Source organism: Catharus ustulatus, chromosome 3 (assembly GCF_009819885.2).
Source record: "Catharus ustulatus isolate bCatUst1 chromosome 3, bCatUst1.pri.v2, whole genome shotgun sequence".
Lineage (NCBI taxonomy): Eukaryota > Metazoa > Chordata > Aves > Passeriformes > Turdidae > Catharus > Catharus ustulatus.
In genome coordinates, this window is record NC_046223.1 from 103,259,825 (window position 1) to 103,286,860 (window position 27,036).

Below are 27,036 nucleotides of genomic sequence, written 5' to 3' on the forward strand. Positions count from 1 at the left end.
ATAAAAATGATAAATGCAAACAAGTATCACTTGAGGAAAAAATGCATTTCTTGTGAACTTTAGTTGAACAGAAAAACTGTAGATGACACACCTGAGATTAAATTAGAGGAGTAAAGCTCCCTCTTACCTCTTTGCTTTTGTTTTCTAATATCTGGGTTAAGCAGAATCAAAGTCTGTATTAATTAACAAACTGTTTCTCAGACAACAAGATAGAAGCAAGTGTCAGTTTTATTTTACATTTCTGCAATATTGACATTAACATACAAAACATGATTTAGGAAAAAGAGAAATTGTGTTAAATATAAAATTCTGTAATGTCCTGCACACTGAAGATGGAATCTTCAAGTCATGTTTGGGGAATGGCAGAGTACCATGTGCAAGGCTGTGTGGCTCTTGTTTGCACAGAAGTCTTTCCTAGGACTGTGTGTGGCTCCAAGCTGTGCGTGGTGTCACGAGGAACCCCGGTGCCTCCCACACAAACACTGCTGCTGAAGGAAATCAGGACTTCTCCGACATTAAAACTGAATCAAAGGCTGTAGACAACACTTTGCAAATGGCTTGTGCTTGTTCCTAAAAAACCCAAACACGTTAACACTTTCTGAAGAACTTCTAAACTTCTCAAAACTCATTTAAAGCAGAATGTGCCCTTCATTTTGGTTTGTGAGACCAAATTTCATCTATCTGGGCTGCAATGACAAGTAGAAGCTGACTTACACAAGCTCTTTTGAGCTCTTTTGAGCCAGAGTTGCTGGCTGTCAGCACAGCACCAGCATTCAGAAGGTCATTTCTCGTGTTTCCCCAGCACTGCCAGCCAAAGGTCTGTGTCATCAGAGCATCCTGACAACGAATTCTCCTACTCATAAAAAGGGATCACCTCCCTTGCTCGCAAGTATGGCTGCATGCTCTATTACCAGAATTGTTACTCCATCCCTTCCTGCTCCATATCTTAAGAGGTTTTTGTCTTTGGAAGTAGAGCTTGTCCACAGGAGCTGCCATAGCACACTTTAGACTGGAGAGAGCTTTCTCAGGTGAAGTACAGTCACTGGCACTTCTAGGGAATGTAGGTGTTCTCCTCAAAGTTGATCCAGTGTAGGCAGCAGGACTTTTCCCCTCCTCAGCCAGCACACATTTATACCTTTTTTTTTTAATGTAAGCAATCCTCCTTCTGCCAAAAGGCCTTCACAAGGGCCTTGGGTTTTAGAATCTCCTTTTACAATCAGAATTCCTATACCTAATTTAAATAAAGCATGAACTCTTACCAAACTATTGCACTGATATACCCAGAGGCTGCACTCTTCAGAGGCTGCATCTGTTGTCTTCAAAGCCAGTAAACTTTTTCCTGCTCCCAGACCATCATCATAGCACACCATCCGTACAATCAAATAGAGAGCATGCCTATGTAACACATCCTGAAAGCACAGGCAAATAAAAGTTACTCTGGAACAGTGCAACAGAAATTTCAGTTTTCCATTTTATAGTCTCACTTACAAAAGAATACTTCAGATTTATTTACAGGAGGAATGTTTTCCTTGGTAAATTCTTTTTTACTGATTTTAGTAAAGATTTTTAAACAGCACAAGTTTAGCTTTAGTTTTTGCTTCTATTTTAGCAGTGCATTCCTATGTGGACTAGGAAGACAAGCTGAGAGAGGTGGAGAAAACTCTTGGGGAGACTTTGGAGTACCTTCCATTACCTGAAGGGGGCCTGCAAAAGAGCAGGAAAGGGACTTTTTACAGGGGCATGTAGTGTCAAAAAGGGGTTTTGAATGGCTTTAAAATGAAAAAGAGTAGGTTTATAGTAAGTTATTGAATTTAAGGTAAGAAATTCTTTACTGTGGGAGTGGTGAGGCACTGGAGCACGTTTCTCAGAGAAGCTGTGGATGCCTCATCCCTGGAAGTGTTTGAGGTCAGGCTGGAGAGGATGTTGAGCAACCTGGTCTAGCGGGAGATGTCCCTGCCCATGGCACAGGGGTTGGAACTAGAGGATCTTTCAGGTCCCTTCCAACTCAGCCCCTCCCATGATTCTATGATGACATTCCTGGCCATAATCTGAAAGTGCACATCCACTTCCTCACTCACCCTCTGTAACAGCTGGGACACTCTGTCCTTCTGGCACAGAGGTAACTTAGAGCTACTTCTTACTTTCCCAATATTTTTTCCAGAGAATCCCCTTCTCAGTCTTGGGAAGGATACACACAAGAAACTGTTCTCAGAAGAGGGTATAGACAAGATCAGTTGCTTTGGGGGCAGTAGCCATGTGGCTGTAGCCAGGCTGTTTGTGACCTAAGCCACAGGATGTGTCCTGACTCTTCCACAGATCTCATCTGGGAGAATTCCACTCTCCATCAGAGCTGCAGGATTTCCACCATAGTCCCAACACTTCTGATTTTGGCCATTCCAGAAAGGGACTGGTAGAAGACACCCAGTACGAGGTCTCTGCAGCCCTACCCTACACAAATTCTTCTGTGAAAAGAATTTGGTGAACTAACACACTGAAGGACAAATTAAATGCCAACAGTGACACAGATGCAAAAAGCCAGAATTTGGGGAACAAAGCAATGCAATAAATTGTCAGTGCAAGCAAGCTTAACCACAAAAGCTTTATCTGCTTGTGACTGCTTTCAGCTTGAAGACAGAAAAGTGATGGATGAAAGTCTTAAATTAGCTATTTGATCTTTATCAAACCACAAAGGAATTTAAATAATAGTGTAACCTGTATTTTTAATGAGAATTAAGAATTTAGGAGAGCAAAAACAGAATTCAAAAGAATTTAAAGTCTGAGTAACAACTACTACCCTTCCTTCCAGGCATTAGAAACAAGTGTTTTATTTTCTGAAGGGACAAAGGAAACTTTTTGGCTCTCTTCAGAGTCTTCAACTATTAAGCAATGCTACTCTCTGTGCTCATACTTGAAGCTTTTATGAAGAGGCATATGTGGGTTGTTGATGGGTCAAGGCTTCATAAGGCCAAGTATTTATGGTATCTGGGGCTCTGAGGGCAACCAGAAGGAAACCACATGGCTGCAACACAAAGCTACACGAAGGCAACTGGAAGGCCCCAGGGAGGAGACCGGATTTTTATTTTTAGCAAAGAAGTTACTTGAACTGCACTAAACGAAAATAAACTACATGTAGGAAATGATGCAAACAAAAAGTAGGCTTGATCAATAAAGTGGAATCATGAGGCTTTAATGCCAGAGTGAACTCTAACTCTTGAATTAGAAATGCAAGGATGGAACTTAAAAGAGGTGCGCAACTCAGGTATTCTTAGAAAAACCCCATCCTTTGTTTTTCGCTCTTCACAGAAACACCAAGAGGAACTGCCTTACTAACTCGGGCTGAGGAAACTATGGTCTTGGCCACCACAGTCACACTACTTTCCCCCTTGAAATAATGGCAGGACAGCCACAGAGGAAGGAAGATGTGCCCAAAGAGCATTACCAAAGGCTTGCTTGCCTTTCATCTGGTGCACTAGCTCAAAAAGAACGGTTTTTTGTCATAAATCCAACCAAGAAAACACAGCCTACAGAGATATGACATGAAGCAGTGCTGCTGGGAGAGCTTGTTTGTTTGACTGTTGCTTAAAGCCAGAAATGACATTTTGGTCACACAGATCATCTACCAGAGAAATAAATGAAAGCTTTTCAACTCTCATCAGAAAGACAAGTTGGGTGAAGCACTTACATACTGATCAGATGTGGAAACTTTAATGCCATATTTGGAAACTCCCATAATAAACTCCTCTTCACCTGGAACAAAAGGTAACTTTCCATCTTGCTTTGGAGGGAAACAAACAAAAGCCTTTAGTGCAGACAGAAGAACATGAACTGTGAAGATACATAACAGAAGACATATTTTTGTGTACTTGGGTCCACTGGGTCAGCACCTCCACAAACCCTGCTCAGATCCTGATGTGTGGGGTCTGCCTAGTGCTCAGGCACTCAGCCAGTCTCTTAATGTTACATGAAATACATTCAGGGGAAACTGGACATTAGGAGGCATTACTTTACTGAGAGGGTGACGAGACACTTGAACAGGCTTCCTAGAAAGGTGGTTGATGCCCCAAACCTGTCAAGTGTTTAAGAAACATTTAGACAATGCCCTTTACACAATATTTAACTGTTTGTCAGCCCTGAAGTGGTTGGGCAGTTTGGACTGGTGGCCACCATGGATCCCTTCCAGCAGAAACACTATTCCATTCTGTTCTATTCTACTCTAAATTTACATGGTTCCAGGAAGGAATTTATCACCTCAGGGAAGAGTTTGGCCCTGTGGTTGAATCAGGTTGGCTGAAAAATCCTGCATGGCCTATCATGCTGCACTGACCCAAGGTGATCCGTGTTCCACTGGTAGAACTTTTGTTGTTTGGCTGCAAAAGCAGTTTTAGCACATATTCAAAAACGTCAAGTTGCTGCATGATAAACAGACGTTCTGTGCTTTTAAAAATTTATAATCAGCTACATAATGAGAACAACCAGTTATGGCTTTTAGTACAAAAGTACAAACAACCAGAGTTTGGCAAGGATGACCCAAATATTATTCAGGTTATTTGGTGACAGGTTCATGAGTGATTGCAAGCAGAAACTTGACATACTCCTCCATAGGAAAACTTCTACACTACTGAAGAATCTGGGGAGATATTCCTTTCTGGATACTAATCCTAATTGTGCTGGAGGCAATGTAACAGTTTTCAGCTGGGACTGGTTCAATAAGGATTCATGAAAAGGGCCTTGGCTCTGAGCCTGCTTCTGCAGAATGGTTCTCGCATCTTCTCCAGAAAATTAAAGAACTGTGATGGCTTTTGAGATTCAAAGGCTAAGAGTTCAATATGCCACTTTCTTCCAAATAAGTCTATATTTAACGGATGTCAAACCACAGGATAACTAAAAAAAAACCAAAAACCCACATCTAAATTTTAAGATGTTTTGACTTTGTTGGTACTGCCTTTTGTAACCCACTTACCTGTGCAACATCTATGTAATTTATCAAGTCCAGTGGCCCTTCAAGACTTTTGCTCTCATTGTATTTCAATTTTTCAATGGCACCAACGTATTTAACTCTGAATTCTGCACATGTATCAGAATTACTATTGCTTTGTCCTGCAACAAAGTAAAACAAAGCCATTCTGAAGACTTCCAGAACAGTAATGCTATTCTAATTGCTGTTAACAGGTCTAATGTACTAAATTCCCTAATTTTGCAGACTTTCCTCAAACACTTATCACAGAATATTAACTCCTCTTTAATGAACTGTACTGAGTTGATTTAGAACAGACCTTGGTAAAGGCAAACAGCTTCATATGCCACTGTTTATACCAATTCAAATTTGGAGTTAACAACCTTCAATCAGAAAACATAGAAAAGCTGGTTCTACTTTTTGATGTCTATTTGTTTCAAATTAACTGTTTGGTCCAACAGTGGTACACTGTAATCTGGTAACTGAAAACAAGTAAAACCAAATCTTATTCCATTTTTTGGTGCAAATGTAAACTTAGAAAAGCAGAAAACAGCCATCCAAAAAGCTGTACAAGATTTGTGCTGGTAACAGACTAGTAACACAACAAAGTTTTTCTTCCTCAGACACTTTACTTTGAAAACAGTGATTTAATCCTAGATGAATCATTAATAATATTTAGAGGCCTATGGCTGTGCCTGCATTAGACACCAGGCTACCAAACAGATTCACTCAGTAATACTGAAAGTACTTATCTTAAGCTTTTCCATTTTCTGCTGTTTTATACAAAGACACAAATTTAATCATGCTCCATCCATACCTGCTCAAGCTCTTATTGCATACCTGAACTTTTTGTAGAGTCTGTATCTAGGCTGGCCACAGTACTAGATCTGGAAAGTCCCCCAAGACTGGAATCTACAGACTAAGAAAAAAAAATAATCATCATCAGAAAGTTACTGAGAATGTGTTAACAATTCACTTCTAGATGTCCTGCCTCAACTCTATTTAAAAAAAAAAAACCCTGCAGTTTATGTTCTGGTTACTTCAGCAGCACTAGAAATGGGGAGGAAAAAACAGTGCCACCTGTTTATTTCCTGAAGTTATCTTTCTGCCTCAATGCAGACTGGACTGATAAAAGTTCATCAGGAATCCCTGAGAAGCCCACAGATATTTTGAAAGAAGGAGGAAATGACAGAAAAAATGAATCTTAAGGTTATGTCCAGAGAAAAAGCAAAAACAAACCTTAGGGTTATGTTCAAACTTTTCTGGTACTGCATTTTTACATAAAGAAATTGGCAACTACATGCTTGTCACCAATACCTGAAATAACACAGCAGTGCAGGGAAAAAGAAACAGCACCTTGGAAAATCCAGAATATTCAACTGATCTTCCTAAAACTGATCAGACAAAACGAAGACATTGTTCAAAATTATGAATACTTCTAGAGATACAGAGAAACCAAAAAGTACTGATGAATAAACTCATTCTTGGTACCTAGCACCAGACACTGTCTTTAAAGACAAAATCTAAGAACAAATGTACTAATTTTTCATTCAAACCTTACTATGTGCTGCCAGAAAATCTTGTGTTTGTGTAGTTCACTGTGGAAGGGACTGAGTTTTCATCTCAGAATACATGGGCTTTATGATTGATATTTTTAACTTTCATAACACAATCTGAGGAATGGAAGTAGGAAATTCTCCTTGTGGAACACGGCATTTTATGGAAATCACATCCTACCATCCATGTAAGTGAACCACTGAACTGTTAACTTGTAACAAAGCAAAGAGAATAAACACCACATTCAGCTTACCTTGCTTTTAGTGCTGATTTCACTACTTTGTGAGCTGCTGCTGCTGTGTCGCTTTTTTCCTTTTCTAAACATTTTTTCATAATTGGATCAAGGAAGATCTTCTAAGTAGAAAAAATAAAAAAATAAAACTTGTTATATCATCAAGGGAAGGAGGTCCAGGCAAATACCAGTGACTGTGTACAAAGTGGACCAAAAGTGGAAATTTGCACAGGACTCTGTGAATGGAAGTAGGAATTTTACTCTGGTGCTGCTCTTGTGTGACTGGGGAAAGTTTCTCAAGCTCTCTGCTAAAATTTCCTTATCCTTCTGAATCATCAGAAAAGGCTACTACCGAGTTAACAGACAGTTTCAAAGGTCAGTTCCTAATGCATATATAGATTTAGAAACAAGGCAAAATTTAAAATTTGTATTCCCACCTAAATGTATTGGGTTATTTTTATTTGCGACTACAATCTAAGTGCCCTAAAAAGTGCATACAACACATTGCCTGCTCCAGTGACTGTGTTTCCAGTAAAACCAAAGAAAAAAGCAAAATCTATCCCCTGCCCCGACTAAACGCCCCCCCCGCAACAAACAAAAAGCGCACAAAAAACCCCCAACCTACTTTTGAAGAACTACTGATTGGAATACTTGTAGGAGCAGCCATTATCACTTAACATATTCCTGAAAATTAAAGCAAAAAGTGTGGTGCATTTACTGCATTAGAACTGAGTTCCTGGGCGTTCTGAGAGCATTCCTGAAGCATTTCCTGTGCCTGCCCCACTACCACCCTGCTTCACTTAACATCTGGCTGGCCAGTGTCAAGGAACAGGATGCTGGCTCTCTGCTTCTCTGAAACCCTATTTCTCAGCTTCAGAGATTAATTATTTTCATTACAAAACTTCAGAAACTTTGAGCAGAGGACAATGGAGGCTGACAACCTACGGAAGACAGCTCACACAGCAGAAAATATTGGAAGAAGCTACAAGGCGGAGCTTAGATGTGCGATGCAGTGATGGGTCACAGTCCCGAGGCCGCCGCTGTTCCACCACTAAGCAAACACCGGGTCTGTGGCGGACTAAAAGCCGCTCTCGACAAGCAGCGGGGCACAGGGCAGGGCGGTGCCCAGCACGTCCCCGAGCCCCGGCCGCCTCAGTTTCCACCAGGGATGGATGTGCCAGCGCCTCGGGCACGGCGCCTGCGGCCGCGCCGGGAGCTTGTGCCGCTCTGCAGCGGCCTGCGAGGAGGCCCCGCGCCCACCGCCCCACCCGCGCCTCAGACCGGCTCTCACAGCTCCGGCCTGCCGCGGAGCACCTCTGCTCCAGCGGCGGCAAGGGGCGGCCCGGGAAGCCGGGCAGGGCAGCGCCGCATCCCGCCTTCGCTTCTCTCCCCGTCCCTCCCTCACTCCCCGGCCGACAACCCGACAAGGGACAGAGCGCTGTGGCCGCTGCTCACCGGGCGCGCCGGGCCCCGCTCGTTCCCGCTGCTGTTCCCGCTGCCGTTCCCGTTGCCGATCTCGCTGCCGATCCCGATCCTGCTGCCGCTCCCGTTCCCGCTGCCGATGCCGTTCCGGGTCGCGCGGGCGGGCGCAGGCGCGGCGGGCGGGCGGAAGGAGGGGCAGCGGCGCCATGGCGGCCAAGCGCAAAGCTGAGGCGCTGATCCCGGCCGAGGAGAGCGACCAGCTGCTGATCCGGCCCCTGTGAGCGCCGGGGGAGCCGCCGGGCCGGGGCGCGGGGGGCCGCGGTGGGGCCGGGGCGGCACCGCTGGAGCCGCCGCTTTGCCCGGCGGAGGTGCCACTGCGGGCTGAGGTGTTTCTGGTAGCGCCACGAGCCTTGCTTTAGAGACAGCCTGAGGATGCTACTCCAGGCTTATTCGGCCCCATTTGTTACTTGGGTGAACTTTAATTATTCTTGTCAATAGTTTGAGACTCAGTAAAAAAAAAAAAAAGACCCCAAAATAATTTTCTCAGACAGGTTGTTTGTGTTTCTGTATTACGTAGGGCCTCATTTCCTTTGAGACAAGTACATCTGTTCAGGTACTTTGGATAGCTGAGCTGAAAAAGGCTCTGCAGTTGTTATTTCTACACAGAAAAATAATCACAGTAAAGGCGTCCAGTGTAGCTGCGTTTGTGCGATGTGGGTTGTTTCAGTCCTCATGACTTTGATATCCTTTTGCAGAGGTGCTGGTCAAGAAGTAGGAAGGTCATGCATCATTCTGGAGTTTAAAGGAAGAAAAATCATGGTAATTATTGCACGGATATATTTCTACACCCTCTCAGTGGGGTACTTAGTGGTCTGAAATGCTGGGGATTAAATTCAGCCTCTGCACACAAGTCAGACTCAGTGCTAGAAAAGGCACATTTTGTGGCTTTCCGGAGCAATATAACATGTATGATATTAGGCATCACAGAGGCTGTTTTATTTTACAAAATAAAATCATATATCCCATATAGAATGTATGTGCTTCCAACCCAAGCCATTGTACTTGAAATCCAATGCTGAAAGTAATGTTTAATGAAGAAAATAATTTTTTTTGCGTGATGCTAAAAGTTACCAGTCACTAATAACTGTATAATAGACCAAGATGGAAGAGGGTTTTTTAATTTGTTCTGTTAGAAGCTTTATCTTTCTTTCATTTTTCAGCTTGATTGTGGAATCCATCCTGGGCTGGAAGGAATGGATGCTCTTCCTTACATTGATTTGATTGATCCAGCTGAGATTGATCTCCTCCTCATTAGTCAGTAAGTAGCACCTAAAAGCACAAATAACTTGAGGTTATAGTTTGAGCTGTGTTCACTTGTAGGTTATTAAGAGACGCTGAAAATAGGTGTTATTTAGATGATATGGAAAAATTTTAGTTTCCGGATTTTTTAAAAAAAAAGTTTGAAGGATCTTCATGTAGAATTAAGGACCGAATACTGAGGATTCACTTTTGACATTGCAACTCTTCTCTGAGCTCACCCTGACTTCTGACTGTTTTATAACCTGGCCTGCTTTAACACCATTGTGATACCTCCTGGAGTGAGTTTTTTTACACAAAGACAGCAGAAGAGTATTGGTTGTGGCTTTTGTTCTATTGGCTTTGAATTGAAGAGGTTCTTGGATACTTACTCAAGCTTTGAATATGGTTTAAGTATTGCGTAGTGGCTGAGAGACGAGAAGAGCTGTTTCTGAATGATGTAATCAGTAACAGCTCTCTGTAAAATCCTGAGTTTTTGTGATATCTTTGTTCTATCTGTATTTCAAAAGTAGTTTCTTCAGATGGGTCAAACTAGGAGTGTGAACAAATAATTTAATTTTCAGAGATCATCTTTTATTCTGCAGTGTGAAACATGCAAAATTAGGATTGTGTTTTTAGCTTTCATGTATCTTTGATGTTTAGTGTCCCTGGCTCCTGTTCTTTTTCTGCCTCTAAATTTACATGGAAATTAGAAAAAGAAGATAAATCTAATATTATATTTGTAATACCCTGGCAATTAATGAAGAGTTTCCTGTATTAGTTTTACCTTTTCTTGGTTATGTTTCTAGTCACTAGTCTGCAGAGCATAGACCAGCACAATTAACAACAAGGCTGAAAATTCTTTCTGAATTTTCATGACACCATGTTAGTCCAGTGAAGTAGTGAATTATAGATATTATATATTTGTGTTGTGTAATATGAATGTATTAATTGGATTTTTGTGTCTGTTTTAAGCTTCCATTTGGATCACTGTGGGGCTTTGCCATGGTTTTTACAGAAAACAAGTTTTAAGGGAAGGACATTTATGACTCATGCCACAAAAGCTATTTACAGATGGCTTCTTTCAGACTATGTTAAAGTCAGGTAAGCTAACCCGTGGGCTGTCTCTTCCTGAATTATTGTACCTATTATTTCCCTTTCCAATGGGTGAAGCTACCAAAAGTAGGTGGATGAACCTGGATGCTGTCATAAGTAGCAACATTACATATAACCAGATTAGAAGTAATGATTCATCTTACTACCTCATGGATAGTTTGTAGTGAATTTTAAGCTCCTAAAGATACAATTCATTTTTCAGGACAAGAACAGATTAAATATGCAGAGTGCTCGGTTACTTACATGTTGGGTTTTATTTCTCTCATATTTTTGTTTTCTTGTGTCTCATGCCTTGACACATTATTTCCTGTGCAATGGTCCTGAGCATATCTCAACTCAGCTATTTTGAGCTTGGATCAGAAGCCTGATGAACAGTTCTCTTTTAACTTGCTTGTTCTGGGCTGGAAGGAAAAGCATGGATCCATGTGGTTTTTGAGGACTGTTATAAGCTAAGTTGCAGATCTCTGTCCAGGGCTGGGAATCTTATTGGTACTTTTTGAGGAATACTGAGCAGATTCTTAACTGAAAAGACTCTTTTAGCATGGCCTTTCAAAAGAAAGAGACTTTAACTCTCCCTAGGTGAGCTACATTGGAGTACCTGGACTTGATTTCTAACACAGGAGACATGGTTTTACTGAGTGGAAATCTGACTGGGAAAACCCAGGAAATGTTGTTTCTGTTCAGATGAGCTGATGTTTAGCCATTTCACTTATATCCAGTAACATCTCAGCGGATGACATGCTATACACAGAAACAGACCTTGAAGAAAGCATGGACAAGATTGAGACCATCAACTTCCATGAAGTGAAAGAGGTGGCAGGAATCAAATTCTGGTGCTACCATGCAGGCCACGTTCTGGGAGCAGCCATGTTTATGATTGAAATAGCTGGCGTGAAGGTATTTTCTCTTTATTAAAAGTTGAAATCAAGCCCAAATACTAATGTAGTCATAAATTATTATTGCCTTTTATGATCTACCACTGTGGCTGGAGCTGTGCAATAGACTTGGACTCAGGCCAAGGTGAGAAGCCCTGGCTTAGAACATGTATTTTCTCATTGATTAAAACTGGCAAGTGAGACAGATCAGGTAAGAGTTTGGATTGCATGGAGTCTGAGACATGACTCAGACTTGGAACCACTAAACATGTAATTTCGCTTGCTGGTCTGAGCTGAGGCAGTTGTGTGGAAGCTGCATTTTAGTAAAATCTGTGAGCAGATGTTTGTGTCAGTAATTCTCATTTGCGTCTCTGTCTTAAGTGCTTAAATTGCATTTGTCAGTGTATGTGAGTTACATTTTTCTTATAACAATCCTGTGCTAAAGTACCTAAGAAATAAGGTTGTTATTAATTTTAGGCACAGGGGGATTAAGTAAATAATATAATCACAGGCAGCACTGTGCCAAAACCAGATACTTGAAACACATGTCATGAACTGGAGTTCAGCAGGACAATCACTGTCCAAGGAAAGTTTTACACAGTCCTGAAGAGGGAAGAGAGAAGCTGGTTCTGAGGCTTGCTGCCGAGTAGGAGTTTGTTCATGATTTATAATGATTGAGAATTGTAAGAGTGTTAACTTTAAAAAAATCCTAGAAATAGAACTGAGTTTACAATGATCACAATAAAATTTAGATCTCTTAGTGTTTCTTTTATGCTTTTTTTTCTGATTGAGGCATGACAAAGAAGATTTCCCTCTTAGTATGCATGATTGGGTTTTAATATCATTATTTTCTTTAACTTCCTGTGATAGTAGGTTATCAGATGTCTGCTGTGACTGACTGTATGTTATTTATTATTCACATTTTCATCAATAAAAAAGTCAGTTTTAAAACCATCAATTTGGCACACAGAGTTGCTTTCCACCCAGCAGTTAAGAATCTATTAAAATAAATAACAATTAAAAATTACTTCTTAGTGTAATGGGGAACATGATTATTCCATTTGGAAAATCAATTAGATTACAGGCTCTTCTTTTAGTATCAGAAAATATTAAAAGCATTTTTAATAAATAATTTTATTGCATTATTAATTATATTTGCATTCTGGTTCATAAATGCAGTTTGATCTTCAATTTACTTCCTCTTAGGAGTTGCTTTTATATCTATTTTTACTCCTTTGTGGTCAATGTAAGTACGCAGAAAGCTGAAAATAGCACCATGATAATATGAAATGAAAAATAAGAGCTTAATAATTGTTTACCTGGTTTTGTTGGAATTATGGTACTGCTTGAAAAATCTTTACTACTGAGCTTTAAATACTTGTATTGAAGTACTGTTGACCTAATATTGTAAGTGCTGCTCACAGAAGAGGAGTCTTATTTAAAGTACAGCTGACCTTTTTATTTAAAATTCATTAAAACCGTCTTTGCACAGCTTTTTAAAAGCTGCTGACTGGTAGAACCTGTAACCAGAGCACCTGCTTCTCTTTGTCTCCAACAGCTGTTATATACAGGGGATTTCTCAAGGCAGGAAGACAGACACTTGATGGCAGCTGAGATTCCCAATATTAAACCTGATATTCTTATAATTGTAAGTTTTGCAAAATTATATCTTTCTGTTAGTGATTATTTATGGATTAGGGCTGTGAGTTAATTAAAGCCAAAATTGAATGACAAAAGCAGTGGAGATTTAGTGGTAGTGATTTGTGTTAAATATCTAAAATACTTGGATGCTCAGAAGTCTGACATTCCTTCCCATTGTGTTGAAAAAAAATCTAATTATAATTTTATAATTTTTCTGATGAAGTTCCTTCAAACTCTAGACAACCTTTCTGAGATGGGAGATTTATTAAAATTTGACTTGTGTTATACCAACCCAAATTTAGCCAGAAATCTCTTTTAGTTGATCCTAACCTGCTTCCAGAGGTGCCCTGAGTGCTATTCCATATTTTTTTGTTTTCTGAGCGAAATTATTTTATTCTGAATCCATGTTTGGAAAACAGCAGCTCAAGGCAAACTTCATAAATAACAGTTTTAGCTGGAAACAAACACTGGGAACTTTCGAAATTGTTTAATTTACTGTGTCCCTTCTGGCTGTTCTCTGAAACTGATAATCTAATTTTAAGTCACATCAGAATGTTGTATTTTGTGGAATTCCTATATTTTAAGTCTAGGGTTAAACCAGATGTGGTACATGACACATGTACCACTATGGGCCCTGTCAGTGTGATCATCAAAGCACTGGCAGCATTTCCAGTTAGGAAAATAAGTGTGTAAAGAAGCATTGAAATTAATAGCTCTAATTTCTTCAGTGCTAATAGGATCTGTCTGTCTAAATTGCTTGGAGGGATTTGGGAGAGGGGAAGTTTTCTTTATCTGCCTTGGTGGGGCGATTTTGGGAACTTGGGGGTGGTTTTGACTTTTCCCTCTGTTTGACCTCTCTCCCTCCTCTCCCCAGCATGTTAACACCAGTATATTTATTTGCTTTTTTTTGTTGGGTTCAGAGAAGATCAGAAATTATTCTGTGTCAGCCCTTTCAATGCTCTGTCTCTCCAGGAATCCACATATGGCACTCACATTCACGAGAAGAGGGAAGAGCGGGAGGCGAGATTCTGCAACACCGTTCACGACATCGTGAACAGAGGGGGCCGAGGTCTCATCCCTGTCTTTGCCCTGGGTCGAGCCCAAGAACTGCTCCTAATCTTAGGTATGTACCTTCCCAGCTCCTCTTCGTGGAAAGGCACATAGAGGGATTTAGAATGTTTTCAGATGCCATAATTCTTTGAACAACTCTTCAACTGTTTTACAGTGTGCTATTTACCTGATAAATTAATATATAATGCATGTTTGTTCTAATGCAAACAGTCCAGTAACCCAACCAGCAGTTCTGCTTTGTGAAGTAGGATGGGAGACCTAGAAAGGAAGAGATGAGGGTGTGGTAATATGTGCTTGGCTTTTGAATCTTTTTGAACAAGGATTTTAGCAATTAGGAACAAAACTATTACAAACAAAAAAATAACCAATTGCAACAGCAACTGTTTTATTTAAATTGTAGTGCTAAAAAAGGGGTGAATTTTCTTCCAAAGTTCTGCTATTTTTGTGCTTTAATTCTCAAACCTGTATGAAAAAAACTCTTTAAAGGAAAAGCTTAGAAGACCATAGAAGACACTTCTAACACTTCTGAACTACTGATAATAATGAGAAGTAAATTAGGCTTTTAAACAAAAATGATTGAGAATTACCCATGAACATAACAAGCTACTTCACAGAAAATAGATAGTTGTTACAAGGTACTTCAGAAAAAACAGTTTTAAAGTAAATCATTCCCAGGCCTCTTCACTTCCTTTTTAGCACATTTAATTTGTACTAGGTTACGTGATTTTTTCACTAGTCTTTCTGCTCATTCAAAGGCTGGCCAGATCAAAAGATAACTATCTAAAGCTTAAAATGCTTATTTTTAGGGGTGTTGAATATGAAGTGTTCCCTAAACGACTTGAAAATTTTCTCACTTTTCAGTTTAGCTCAGTATTAGAAACTAGTTTGTTTTCAAAATGTCTTACTAGTCTATTCAAATGTTAATAAGAAATTCAGATGTAGGCATGGGGTAGTATTTGATGTTGTAGAATTATTTATTACTTCTCATTGATTGAGAGGGATTTTTTAATTTATAGAGAACATAAAAACTGAACATTTTCAACCTTGTGTAGCCATTAGGTTGTAATTTGTTTGCCCGTCTTTGCTGTGTGTAGATATTAAAGTGACTTTCTGAAGATAAGCTTGAACATATATCTAGGAAAACTAGATATGCAATTGGATGCTTAATTAGGTAGAAAATGCAATTGCATCTCACATTCCTATGCAGTTGAGCCTGCAGGCTTCTGGATTTATTTTTCTTCTTTCTGTAACTATGACAAAAAATACTGTATTATGGTGTAGAAAAATATGATGATGAATTCCGTTTGTGACTGGTTATCTTTTACTGGCTATTTCCACCTTGCACGTGAGCTTATTAAGGTAGCCATGGCAGTGAGCCTCTCTGAAATGTTGTGAGAAGCTTTGCCTGCAAATCAGAAGTGTTAGGTGAAAGCACTTTGTAATGTCATTGTAAATGCACCAATGCAGCCTAAAGAGTGTACCTCTATTTTTGGATGATTGTGCAACATAAATATCTTTCAGACTAGCAGAACTGTATCCAGATGGGAAAATGGATGTGTTACATTTGTACAACTGCATTCAGATCATTTCTTTGTGTTTAGGAAAGGTCATGTCATCAATGATAAAATAAATTGTGGTTAATGAAGGATCTTTCCTTGTTTTTGTTCCAGTTGGGCTTGTAAAATATAACTGTTGGTGCTATACAGAAAACCAGGCTTGATAATTGAGTGATTCCTTCTCACCTTGAACTCCATGGAATTATTTTACAAACATAGAGTGAATATAGTGAATTCTCACTAACAAATCTGTGTGCAAATGTCCCTGGCTCTTAGATGTGTAATGAATATTTGACAGGGACATTTTAGCTTTATTTTAGAGGTGTGATAAAACTTCTGTTGTCATAAATGTTCTGGCTGTATACAGTTCTAGCTAGTGACTATTATAGTGATTTTTCTGTACTAAAAATGAAAAATGGTAAATCTGTTTTACAAGAATTACTAATGTTTCTGAGAAGCACACACTATAAATAATCTTGCAGATGGAATTTTGTGTTTTGTTCTTTTGTGGCTGAGGTTTTTTTTGTTTTGTTCTTTTTTATTATTTTGTTTGTTTTGGGTTTTTAGATGAATACTGGCAGAATCATCCTGAACTCCATGATATCCCCATATACTATGCCTCCTCTTTGGCAAAGAAATGTATGGCAGTTTATCAGACATATGTCAATGCCATGAATGACAAAATCCGCAAGCAAATTAACATCAACAATCCTTTTGTTTTCAAGCACATCAGTAATCTGAAGGTAAGCTTGAGGTTCTTACAAAAAGGCAAACATTACAGAAGAATTTATATTTGCTGAATAGTTTGCATGTTGAATATCCTGACATCACAGAATATTCTGGGTTGGAAGGGACCCACAAGGATCATGAAGTCCAGCTCTGAAGTGAAGGACCCCTCCAGGGATTGAACCCACAGTCTTGGTGTGTTTTTAGCACCATGCTCTAATCAGCTGAGTCAATCAATGTCCTTAATATCCTATAGATCGATTAGGTCCAGGTTTATATCTGATTTATCTGCTGTCCCTGTGCTTACAGAGCTGTTTGAGCTTATGCCCCAACATTTTTCCACTATAGATCCCTGAGCTTGCAGTTTACTCCTTGTGGGTATCAGTAAGAGGAATTTTCCTTCAAAGGGCACTTTTTGTGAGGGTGGGGTATAATCTGTGAACGCAGGGCCCTTCTTGGATGTTGCTCAAGGGTGCAGCTGGGCTGTCCTTTGTGTGAGTGAGTTGTAGTAGCTGATATTCTCACTGTGTCTTTCTAGAGTATGGATCACTTTGATGACATTGGCCCGAGTGTTGTCATGGCTTCCCCAGGGATGATGCAGAGTGGTTTATCCAGGGAGCTCTTTGAGAGCTGGTGCACAGATAAGAGAAATGGAGTCATTATTGCAGGGTACTGTGTTGAAGGAACTCTTGCTAAGGTGAGTTGCTAATGCACCACAGCCTCTTAGTCACAGGTAGCATTCATGTTAGGTTTTAAAAAAAAATCGTTCAATAGCAAGTGTCTTTATTTGATTTACTGGGATTGTTGTTGGGTATGTATGAGTACATAGTCAAAACTGATTGCTTTTGGCAAATACTAATGAAAATTACAGAAAATTTGCATATGATCATTTCCAGTGATGTTATATAGAATAATTTTTTTCTAGGGGCAGTTACCTTGTCGTGAGAAAGAATGCTTGGTACTTTAGACCTCTCCACTGCTTAATTTCTCAAGAAGGTAGCTCTAATCCTAATTCTAGAGAAGTTTATACTAAGTCTAACACTACTTATATGTAGAGACCAGACTGCCTTGTGCACTCACTGGCCATCTGTAGGGAATGAAATCCTTCCAAATTCCAGCAGCTAAGAGCAACCACATCATCTGATTTTGCTTTTAGAGGTAGAAATCACACACTTCTTGCTGTTTTGATACAAGTTAGAGAGATTTATCTGGAAGAAGGATGAGCCCCCAGATCTGCTGAGGATGCACAAGATGAAATGGTGTGTGTTGTGCGTGCATTTTTCAAGTGTGAGTGTGTGTTATGGCAAATTTGTGAGATTTTTTTCACTGCTTCACATTTAACATGGCTGCCAGTATTATTTCATTGATTTTTGAAATGTAAAGCATTAGTTATACAGTGTCCATAGGAGGCTTTACTTTTTTTAATTAAGGTGCTTTTTATTTTCTAGCACATCATGTCTGAACCTGAAGAGATCACAACCATGTCAGGGCAAAAACTCCCACTGAAGATGTCTGTGGATTACATTTCTTTCTCTGCTCACACAGATTATCAACAAACTAGTGAATTTATCCGGGCCCTGAAACCTCCACATGTGGTCAGTATCCATGCTGCCCGTTTCTCCAGAGTGGGATGCATTAAACCAGCTCACAGCTTTGAGTCAAGGCTGGGACTGGTGTCTAACAGTAGCCAGCATCCCTGTGCTTTGACTAATTAAAGGTGGAGATTTTAATGATTTTTTTGTCAAGTTATCTTAGCAAAGTAAAAATCAACTTGTTCTTGAGTATCTGCATCCCTGGGGATGACTTTCCAGACAATGGTGTAGACCCATAATTTGTTTCAGCAGTGTTTTGAGCAAGTAAGATGCAGTATGGGACAATGTTAATTTGGGGATGCTGGTATTGGAATAATTCACTGGAATTGGCCCTGAAATAAATTAAAAAAACATTGATTGAAGGTATGTGGAGACACCAAAAGACAAAGGCTGTACTTGGAGGGAAAAGCATGAGTAAATGATGGGAAGAAGGTGTGAAGGACCAGAATGTGAAAATGGGGACTAGGATCTGAAGCTAGTGGTGAAACAGTGTGCAAGCACAGATAAAAAAGAAAAAAATCATCACAGAAGAGAATTAACTTTGCAAAGAAAATTGTGAACTGTGAAGCATCCTCTCTAAATTGAATGTTTATTATGTTTACATCTACACAGAGACACAAAAATATAAAGCTGATTTCTCTTGAACTTAAATTAATACTTCCTTTTCATAATACAGTAATATATTTGTGTGTGAAAACTTAAATGGGATCTCTGCAATGCACTCTGCTTGGTAGCATGGATTTTTCAGCTAATATTTAGGGTTGTGAAATCCTACCCTTCGAATAATGCAGAGAATTCACAGACACAGAACTGTAATTGAGCTCATGTTTCCTAAACTGTGACCACAGGGAATTGCATGAGATAGAATATGGCAGTTTTCTTGCATAATTTACTTACTAAACATGTCTGGTTGGACAAAAAATTTCTGCTAAAAGGAAAACTCTTCTTTATAGATTTTAGTTCATGGTGAACAGAATGAAATGGCCAGATTGAAAGCAGCATTGATACGGGAGTATGAGGATAATGATGAAGTTCATATAGAAGTTCATAATCCTAGGAATACTGAAGCTGTGACGTTAAATTTCAGAGGAGAAAAACTTGCCAAGGTATGAAATCAATGTTTTCTTACATGTAGAACAGTATTTTCTTCTGGTGTAAAAACTATATGGTACCTTCCTAGCCTCTGTTTTTAACTGATTTCAAATTACATGTTTTCCAGGGTCTCAAAGAATGTGAATATTTTGTGTTTAGTTATATTTGGGGTTTGGTTCAGGGGGTTTTATTTTGAGGGGGTTTTTTGTTGTTTTGGGCTTTTCTTTGGTTCTTCACTCTTACAAACTTTCCTTGTGTTACATCTCAGAAAGTTTCTAGGTTACTCTGACCTTTTGTTTTCAGAGTTAATTTTATACTCTGATTTTTCTGAGTGAACCATCTTTCATCTCTATAATTACTTGAAACTGTGAATGTTTCAGAATGCCTTGTTGCACTATGTGTTTTTTTCTCTCCAGGTGATGGGATCTTTAGCAGATAAGAAACCAGAGCAAGGACAGAGAATTTCTGGAATCCTAGTTAAAAGAAATTTTAACTATCACATTCTTTCTCCATGTGACCTCTCCAGTAAGTACAGACAGTGATGTGATCAGTGGGTAATTGAAACTTACTGTGTCATTAAACCACTTACAATTCTGGGGATTTTTGCTGCAGTTTTGTGTTTCATAAGCAATTAGTGAACATCTTAGTTTTATTTCTTATTTGCCGCAAATTCTGAACTTGTAGTGAGACAAAAGCCATTTAACTTGTTGTTCACTGAAGTTTAAAATCTTTTCTTTCTGTAACAGAAAAGAGCAAAATTCTTTTCCCTTCTGGTTACTTAAAACCTCTTCATCTGCAAGAATATGCCCAAAACATTACAGTGAGAACCAAAAAAACAGTTCAATCAATAGTCCTATCATTTTCTAAAATGTTGTTAGTTTTAGTGTAAACAGCCACAGAATAGAGAAAATATTTGTGTAGTCCTCCTATGCTTCTTATTACTCAGGGAATTGATCTATTCTCAGAATAGAGGAGGACTTAATTCTAAGGTCTGAAAAGCTTGGGGGAGAGCAGTTCTGCTGCCCTAGGTCATTGTTTGTCCCTAATAGGCAGGAAATAAAACAAGCTGGTATAATGGTGTTCCACCTTCCTCTTTATAAATTGCTCTTTTCAGCCCTCTTGTCTTAAATGTGTCAATGCCATTATTTGTCTATATGGCAATTCTATTTATTAGGAAGTAAATTCAGAAGAACTATTTTTAACATGTACTTTTTAAAATGGTTTCAGATTACACAGACTTGGCGATGAGCACAGTGACGCAGACACAAGCCATTCCCTACACGGGCCCTTTCAATCTGCTTTGTTACCAGCTGCAGAAACTCACCGGTGTGTACTTGGGAGGACATGGTCATGATTTATACTGGGCAGCTTTTGAAATAACTTCCAGTCTTCAGAGGTCTTCTGAGTGGAAATTTCTTTGTATTTTACAGCTTTCATTAGACTATGCAGCTTCTGCCAGATCCAGTTCATGAGTGTGACACAGCTTTGAGGGGGATTCTACAGTATTCATATTACAAAGTGATGAGCATATAGCACTATAGAGCATAGGTTGATTTCTGTTTCTTTCAGCCCCCAAAGTGAGTGCTCTGGCCACTCTGATGGAAACTTCATTAATTGATGTTGTATCTCTAGCCCCAAATGGAATGGCTAATGCCATCCAATTAATCAAAACAAGATCTCTGCCCTCCTTTGTGACAGACAGCCTCTAATGTGCCTCCCCAGGAGGCACAAATTGGCTTTTCCTGGATGAGAAACTATTTAAACCTGACGCTGAGATGATCCCCTGTGCCTCTCTGGCTTTCTCAAGGGTTAGTGGCAGCTCCTGTCCTAGGTACACATACCTTGCTGATTCCTTTCCCTTATTTAAGACTCATATTTTTTTAAATTCTTTAGTGTCACTAGTGAAAAGGACACGTATATTCAGTTGAGGTTCAGGTCTCATAACCCAAGTACTACCAGCCACACAAGTGCTTTTCATTTAAGCTCTGTGCTTATGTGAGCAATGGGTTATCCTTGGAGGAGGTAAGAGCTGGTTACTTCTGCAAATGGAGCAGAATTAACTACATTTCTCATGTGTTTTCTTTTTTGTGGGTGTACTCACTCTGCACTAAGCTAGTCAAATGTAAGAATTCAAACCAAGTAAAATTAACTAATTTTTATTAACTAATAAAAAAAATGCCAAACAATCCAGAACAAAGAAAATAATATTGGCAGGTGAGGGAAGAGAGTATGGGGTTCCATTTTGTGAGCTACTTTGAGCAGTTGTGATCACAGACAACCCCTCTTATTCTTAAACTGACCTATTTTCTTATGCAAATAAAGTTAGTTTTGCTTCCAGTATCATTTCATTATTGCTAACCATTTGTTGTCACTTCTTAGGTGATGTAGAAGAAATAGAAATCCAACAAAAACCAGCCCTGAAGGTTTTCAAAAATATTACTGTGATCCAGGAACCAGGCATGGTAGTCCTTGAGGTGGGCATTGGTGAGGGAGAAAGAAGTATTTTGTTCTCCAGTTTCTTTAATGTCATAGAGATGCCATGCAGAATTCAATGTTTGAAGGAGTTTTTCACTGTATGACAAGTAGAGCAAAGACTAAAACCAAGTTCCCCTTGAGCTGTGGTCTTGTCTGGATGTGTGTTATTTGATTTATCCAGTGCCACTTGGGTTTTTGCTGTATTTCATGAGTATAATGGCAGATTTAGTGATGTTTTTTCATTTGGCAGGTAGTAATTGAAAATAACATCAAATGGTGTTCCTTCCTCCCTAAAAGAGTTGTGGTAATTAATTATTTTGTAAGTGTGCTCAAAATCATTCAAAAGCTTGAATTTTTCATGGGAAGTTAGTGGGGTACACCCAGTTAAAAGTAGTTAATAATTTGGTGTGAAATGTATGACAGTCATTTGAAGCTGGAATTCAGAGAAAAGCAAAAAGGAGAATGCAATTCATGTTACATTGTATTTATGCTGCATTATTCACTCAGTCTAAAAAATTAAATTTTTTTTTTTTGGTCTTCTAGTGGGTGGCAAATCCTGCTAATGATATGTATGCAGATACTGTGACAACAGTGATACTGGAAGTTCAATCAAATCCCAAAATACAGAAAGGTATATGTTTAGTGTATGCTTATTTAACTGAGCCATTTCTTCCTATTTTTTTACATCAAGCTTAGAGGGAAATAAGTAATGCCTTCCAATAGATTGCAATCCCTTTATTGCATTTCCTTGCCTTAGGGAACTTACTAGGGAATAAAATTTGCTACTTAAAAACAGAATTACAACTTGTTCTTCATTATTTATGGCATGTTTGTTTGTTGAAACTTTCTCTTACATGGCAGCCAATAACTGACTGTGGAAAACATGGCCTGATTTAAAATAAGTTTCAAATCTCATATTAAAAAAATCTAGAGTGATTAAGTTTCTATGACCCAACCCAGGCCATTTTATCATTCTGTATGAACAAATAGGTGTTTATTTCCACTGGATTACCCCTCTTGTCTTTTTATTCTATATTTTAACCATTTTGTATAATAGCAGTCAGTGTTCCTTAGGTGTTTAGTCCTATATCTGACTCAACAGATTTGTTGCAAATCCTTTCACCTGAGTATATAAATTCCATAACAGTTCTTACTTTGTTTGTGGGTAAAGATTTTCCAGTCACCTTGACCGAACAAATTCAGAGTGTAATTTTCTGATTTTGGTTGTGATAATTTTCACTATATAAACCCTTCTGGCCATGTCCTTACATTCATAAACAACTTACAAAAGTAGATTATTTTCTCTATTAAGTAAATGTGAGATGTAATGAATGTTAACAGTAAACAGGAGAAGTAAAAAGTCAGAATGTGAATTGTGAAATTTTTTATTTTAAAATACGATGAATACAGGAATATATAATGAAATATATGCATTTCCTTGACTCTCATATTTTTTAATACATTTTAAAATAAATTGTTTAAACATGCACCTTTTATTTAGTTTTTGGATTTTTTGTTTCAGGAAGGTCAGTTTGTAAATAGCATCTATCAATTAGCCATTTTTCCCTTCCAGTAAATGTCTGTGAAAGTAATTTTTTTTTTCTTTTCAGCTGCAGTAAGTAAGATTTCAAAAAAAATAGATATGGATGTATATAGGAAGAGAATGGAGATCATGCTTCAGTAAGTTGGCATATATTTTTCTAAAGGAAAATAAGCACAGTTAATCATGTAACTAGAATAATCTTAGTACAAAAGGATTTAAAGATAGTTGTGTAAAAAAATTTCATGCAAATTTATTTCAGTCTAATTTCTCAGAAGGCCAGGAATTAAGTAAAGAAAGAGGTACAGTAGGAAGTTCTCAGCATCATTAAAATTTTGAATTTTGAAGGCCCAGTTATACCTTCCATAACAGATTTTTAAGTTGTTTCCAAAAATTGTGTTACAAATGGTTAATAAAAACAACTTTGGATCACATCTCTTTTAAAACTTTCTCTGATGTGTATTCTGTTATTTGTGTAGAAATCTTACCTCTTTTGAAATCAAAGGAATCCTTCCCTTTGTTGATGATGAGATTGTTTTGGTAAAATACTTACTGTTATTTGATAATAAATCATGATATGTTTAATTACATTGGAGTGAGTTAATTGTTGCTGAAAGGTGATACTCACCTGACAAAGTTAATAGAAAAACCTAAGTTTGCTGTTTGGCCACCCCTTACACTCACGGGTCTTTGCTTCAGGGATATGTTTGGAGAGGACTGTGTGAGTTCCAAAGATGACTCTGTCCTGTGCATCACAGTGGATGGAAAGACTGCCAACATTTCCCTGGACACTCGGGTATGTAAAGCAAAGCACTTTTGTGTGTGCTGTGTTCAGCAGTCTCCTGTCTGGCACACAGTGCTGCCTACACTGTCATGTATTCACTTGCTAAGGAAATGCTCTTGGTATCAAAACAGAAAGCCTTCTTAATTAAAAAATGCTAGCAATGTTATGCAACAAATGCAATACATTTGGGAAAAAATAGTATTTTTCAGCAGCTCAGTTGTATGAAAAAATGAATAAAGAAAGATTGTAGAAGAGAAACTGAATTAACCCACTTTTTTTTTAATGCTTTTAAAGCACGCTCTGGTCTGAATAATTGAATAGTTACAGGGTAGGAATGTTGTTAATAATTTTTTTTTGTCATCTTGATCCTTTTGAAAAATTGAAAGCCTAAAATATACTCACAAAAAGGAAATACTTTATTAATTTACTAGCTTGGTCTAGAATTGGATGTCATACATGTTAGAAGGGTGCTTTATGAAGCCAACACACCTAGTTATTTGAATAATGTAAAACCTTAAAGAATGGTTAAAGCCATGTCTTTCATGTTCTTAAGCATTTTAATGTGTTGATTTTCTGTCATTACTAATAACATATTAAACATAGCTTGTGTATTGCCTCTATTCATAGTAACAATATAATGTAAATTCATTCTACAGAGTAGCTCTCACAGTAACAATATAATGTAAATTCATTCTACAGAGTAGCTCTTATGCTCTCCTTACGGAGTCACAACAAATGTTTTAAGTGTTCTACAAACCCAGAAGAAAAGGTTATCCCCCGCCAAAAATTTGTTACCTATTGAAACAAAACAAGTGAATGTTAATTACCCTGAGAGAGTTGTGAGTTACAGTGGTTAACACACAACTTGTGCCATCTCTTTCAATTCTTTAATAAACATTGCTACATTTCAGTTTATACATAATACAAAAAAATATAGGACTGGTGAAAGAACTCTTGAAATAAAGAAAAAATAACTAGACTGGAAAAGAATGTATACTGCTTAATCAAGAAGTTTGATTTCATTTTTATAGTATGTCATTGTTAAAAGATTTGTGTACTGACAGAAGCCCCAATGGCAGTTTAGTTACAACAGGATGTATCTTTGCAGTACTTACTGTACAGTCTGTGTTGGCACTAGCAAGCTTGTGCCATTGTGAACCAGATTTTACAAGGCCGATCTTCTGTCTTTCTTTGTGTCTATACGTATCTTATAAAACTTTGTGGCTTTAAAATGAAAAGCTGTTTTGTGTAGATCTGATTGGTGGGGCATGTGGATTTATTTTTTTCCATGTTAACACAGTGCTCTCACAGATAACATGATTTTAATAACATTGCTAGATAACATTAAATGCATGTTTGCTTTATTGAGTGCCTTCTTCCTGCCCCCATACCGTAATGGCTAGAAAGAGTTACTTGATCAGAAGAGTAACAAGTTAATACTGAATTAAAGGAGGTGTAGTCTTAGAGTCTAGAAAGGCTACCAAGAATAGTATTACTGCTCAAATGCTGCCCTTTGTTTCTGAGGTAGAACAGTCAGGAATGTAGATGAAGTTTGGGGTGGGCATCTTCCTCTAAGAAAATTTGTTTTAGTAAAAAATTTATTTATTTGGGTTATTTTTGTGTAAATGTCATCATCTGTGTGAGAGCATCAGTGTGGTGCCTGTACTTCTAGTGTCTGCATGTGTTTTGTAGTGTTAATCTAATACAGTGTGAGTGAATTCAGAGATAAAATTAAATCTTCAGGAACTGAATCTTGTATGATTTAGATTTTGAATTAAATGAAGTCCACAAAACTTAATGCTATTTTACATAGCTGTTTTGAGCATAAGAGTCTAAATTAAGGTTCTTGCTCCTCAGCAGGACTTGGTTAAGTCCTCTCTGAACTCCTCTACATGCTGGCAGACCACTGTAAAACATACAGTGCTGCTCTTGGTAATTTCCATGATTACTTTTTCTTTTCCCCTTACAAGCATTTTGTGCGTGCTGAAAGGGTGCATGGAGTGCCAGTGGTTGTAACATCTTTCTCTTTGTGTTCCCAGACAGTTGACTGTGAGCCAGGAAGTGAAGATGACGAATCCCTTCGTGAAATGGTGGAACTGGCAGCACAGAGGCTTTACGATGCCCTCAGCCCTGTATACTGACCTCTGTAGATACTTAGGATGCCTAAAAAAAAAATCTTCTAAATTTTCAATTTATTTGGGTTATTTTTTATGAGTAAATATTTTTTTTTTCTTGAGTAAGTAAAAAGTTTCAATTCTGTAAACGTGAAAGTGCTGAGTTATTTCACATAATGGAGCAACAACCTCATAACAGCTGTATTTGTTGTACATATAGATGCAATTAAATCAGGCAAAGTGTGCATATGTTCTCAAGAAATAATTCTTAACCTGATACAGAATTAAATTAAATGGAGTTTTGTATTTTTGAATATTAAAACCAGTTGGAGGATAAATTGGATGATACTGAGTTTCCATATATGATTTTGTTCCTGTTGAGAAAGAGATTGCCTGCACACTTGTATCTACTTGAAGTCAAAAGGGAAAGTGGAAAAGATGTTTGGCTGGTGGGGTTAGTTGGAGCTTTAAACCTCCGCATGCTGGTATGCCATTAACTGGACTGGAGGAACACCTGCAAGAGCAGTGGGTGCTTATGGCCTGTGACAGCCTCATCTGCCCCAAGCTGGTGACCACCCCGGCCTGGGAAAAGGGACACAGAGCAGAATTCCAAATAGTGTGATGGATGCTTTGAGGTAGCTGTGGTTGTTGCCAAACAACGTCATGCTGAAAAATGTCCACAGAACCTGTACAAAGATCTTGTACACGCTTCTTTCCTCATCGTAATAGTAGTACTATTAGCAGAATTAGTGTATGAGCAGTATTAGCCAAATTAGCGACACTTTCCTCCCCATATTGTGTTGTTAGCAAGCTAAACAGTATGAAGTGTTTTAAATGAGGTAACTGCATTTTCTTACGAAGGAAGTGTCTCTATGAAACCGATAAAAACCATAAAATTGCGCGCATTCTTTTGAAAGCCCCTCCAGCCTGCGCGAGGGGTATGAGGGCTGGGTCCCCGGGCGCGCCCTCCCCGCGGCCCTGAGCCTGCGAAAG

General features: G+C 38.5%; 2 protein-coding genes across 4 annotated transcripts; one reads left to right on the plus strand and one right to left on the minus strand.

Annotated features, from left to right (window-relative positions):
* Window positions 1-210: 210 nt before the first annotated feature.
* Window positions 211-8,288, minus strand: ITGB1BP1 (integrin subunit beta 1 binding protein 1). 2 transcript variants are annotated; one of them, XM_033056348.1, is made up of 7 exons: window positions 8,199-8,288; window positions 6,765-6,865; window positions 5,795-5,873; window positions 4,961-5,097; window positions 3,683-3,775; window positions 1,260-1,409; window positions 211-570 (listed from the first exon to the last, which is right to left on the minus strand). In XM_033056348.1, the coding sequence occupies exons 2-7, from the start codon at window positions 6,834-6,836 to the stop codon at window positions 499-501; spliced, it is 603 nt and encodes a 200-aa protein (XP_032912239.1). In that variant the 5' UTR covers window positions 6,837-6,865; window positions 8,199-8,288; the 3' UTR covers window positions 211-498. The 2 variants fall into 2 exon arrangements, with proteins under 2 accessions (XP_032912239.1, XP_032912241.1); XM_033056350.1 differs by lacking the exons at window positions 5,795-5,873; window positions 6,765-6,865; window positions 8,199-8,288 and having other exon boundaries at window positions 3,683-3,747; window positions 4,961-5,041.
* Window positions 8,289-8,337: 49 nt separating this feature from the next.
* CPSF3 (cleavage and polyadenylation specific factor 3) lies at window positions 8,338-26,891 on the plus strand. Of its 2 annotated transcripts, XM_033056346.2 has the most exons (18): window positions 8,338-8,442; window positions 8,921-8,984; window positions 9,386-9,483; window positions 10,437-10,565; window positions 11,297-11,474; window positions 13,011-13,100; window positions 14,066-14,216; window positions 16,288-16,463; window positions 16,985-17,143; window positions 17,895-18,041; window positions 18,992-19,144; window positions 19,547-19,655; window positions 20,358-20,456; window positions 21,510-21,604; window positions 22,149-22,236; window positions 23,216-23,285; window positions 23,845-23,941; window positions 25,969-26,891. In XM_033056346.2, exons 1-18 carry the CDS (start codon window positions 8,372-8,374, stop codon window positions 26,068-26,070), a joined length of 2,076 nt encoding a protein of 691 aa, XP_032912237.1. In that variant the 5' UTR covers window positions 8,338-8,371; the 3' UTR covers window positions 26,071-26,891. The 2 variants fall into 2 exon arrangements, with proteins under 2 accessions (XP_032912237.1, XP_032912238.1); XM_033056347.1 differs by lacking the exons at window positions 8,338-8,442; window positions 8,921-8,984; window positions 9,386-9,483 and having other exon boundaries at window positions 10,514-10,565; window positions 11,425-11,474.
* The last annotated feature ends 145 nt before the right edge of the window (window positions 26,892-27,036 follow it).

Bases quoted from the DNA above. Each gene is read 5' to 3' on its own strand.
- ITGB1BP1 (XM_033056348.1), bottom strand. From the start codon at position 6,836: ATGTTTAGAAAAGGAAAAAAGCGACACAGCAGCAGCAGCTCACAAAGT. The intron at 5,874-6,764 runs GTAAGCTGAATG...TTTTTTTCTTAG, and splicing joins AAATCAGCACTAAAAGCAAG to TCTGTAGATTCCAGTCTTGG. The intron at 3,776-4,960 runs GTAAGTGGGTTA...TTCCCTCCAAAG, and splicing joins ATTACATAGATGTTGCACAG to CAAGATGGAAAGTTACCTTT.
- CPSF3 (XM_033056346.2), top strand. From the start codon at position 8,372: ATGGCGGCCAAGCGCAAAGCTGAGGCGCTGATCCCGGCCGAGGAGAGC. The intron at 10,566-11,296 runs GTAAGCTAACCC...ACTTATATCCAG, and splicing joins TCAGACTATGTTAAAGTCAG to TAACATCTCAGCGGATGACA. The intron at 14,217-16,287 runs GTATGTACCTTC...TTGGGTTTTTAG, and splicing joins AGAACTGCTCCTAATCTTAG to ATGAATACTGGCAGAATCAT.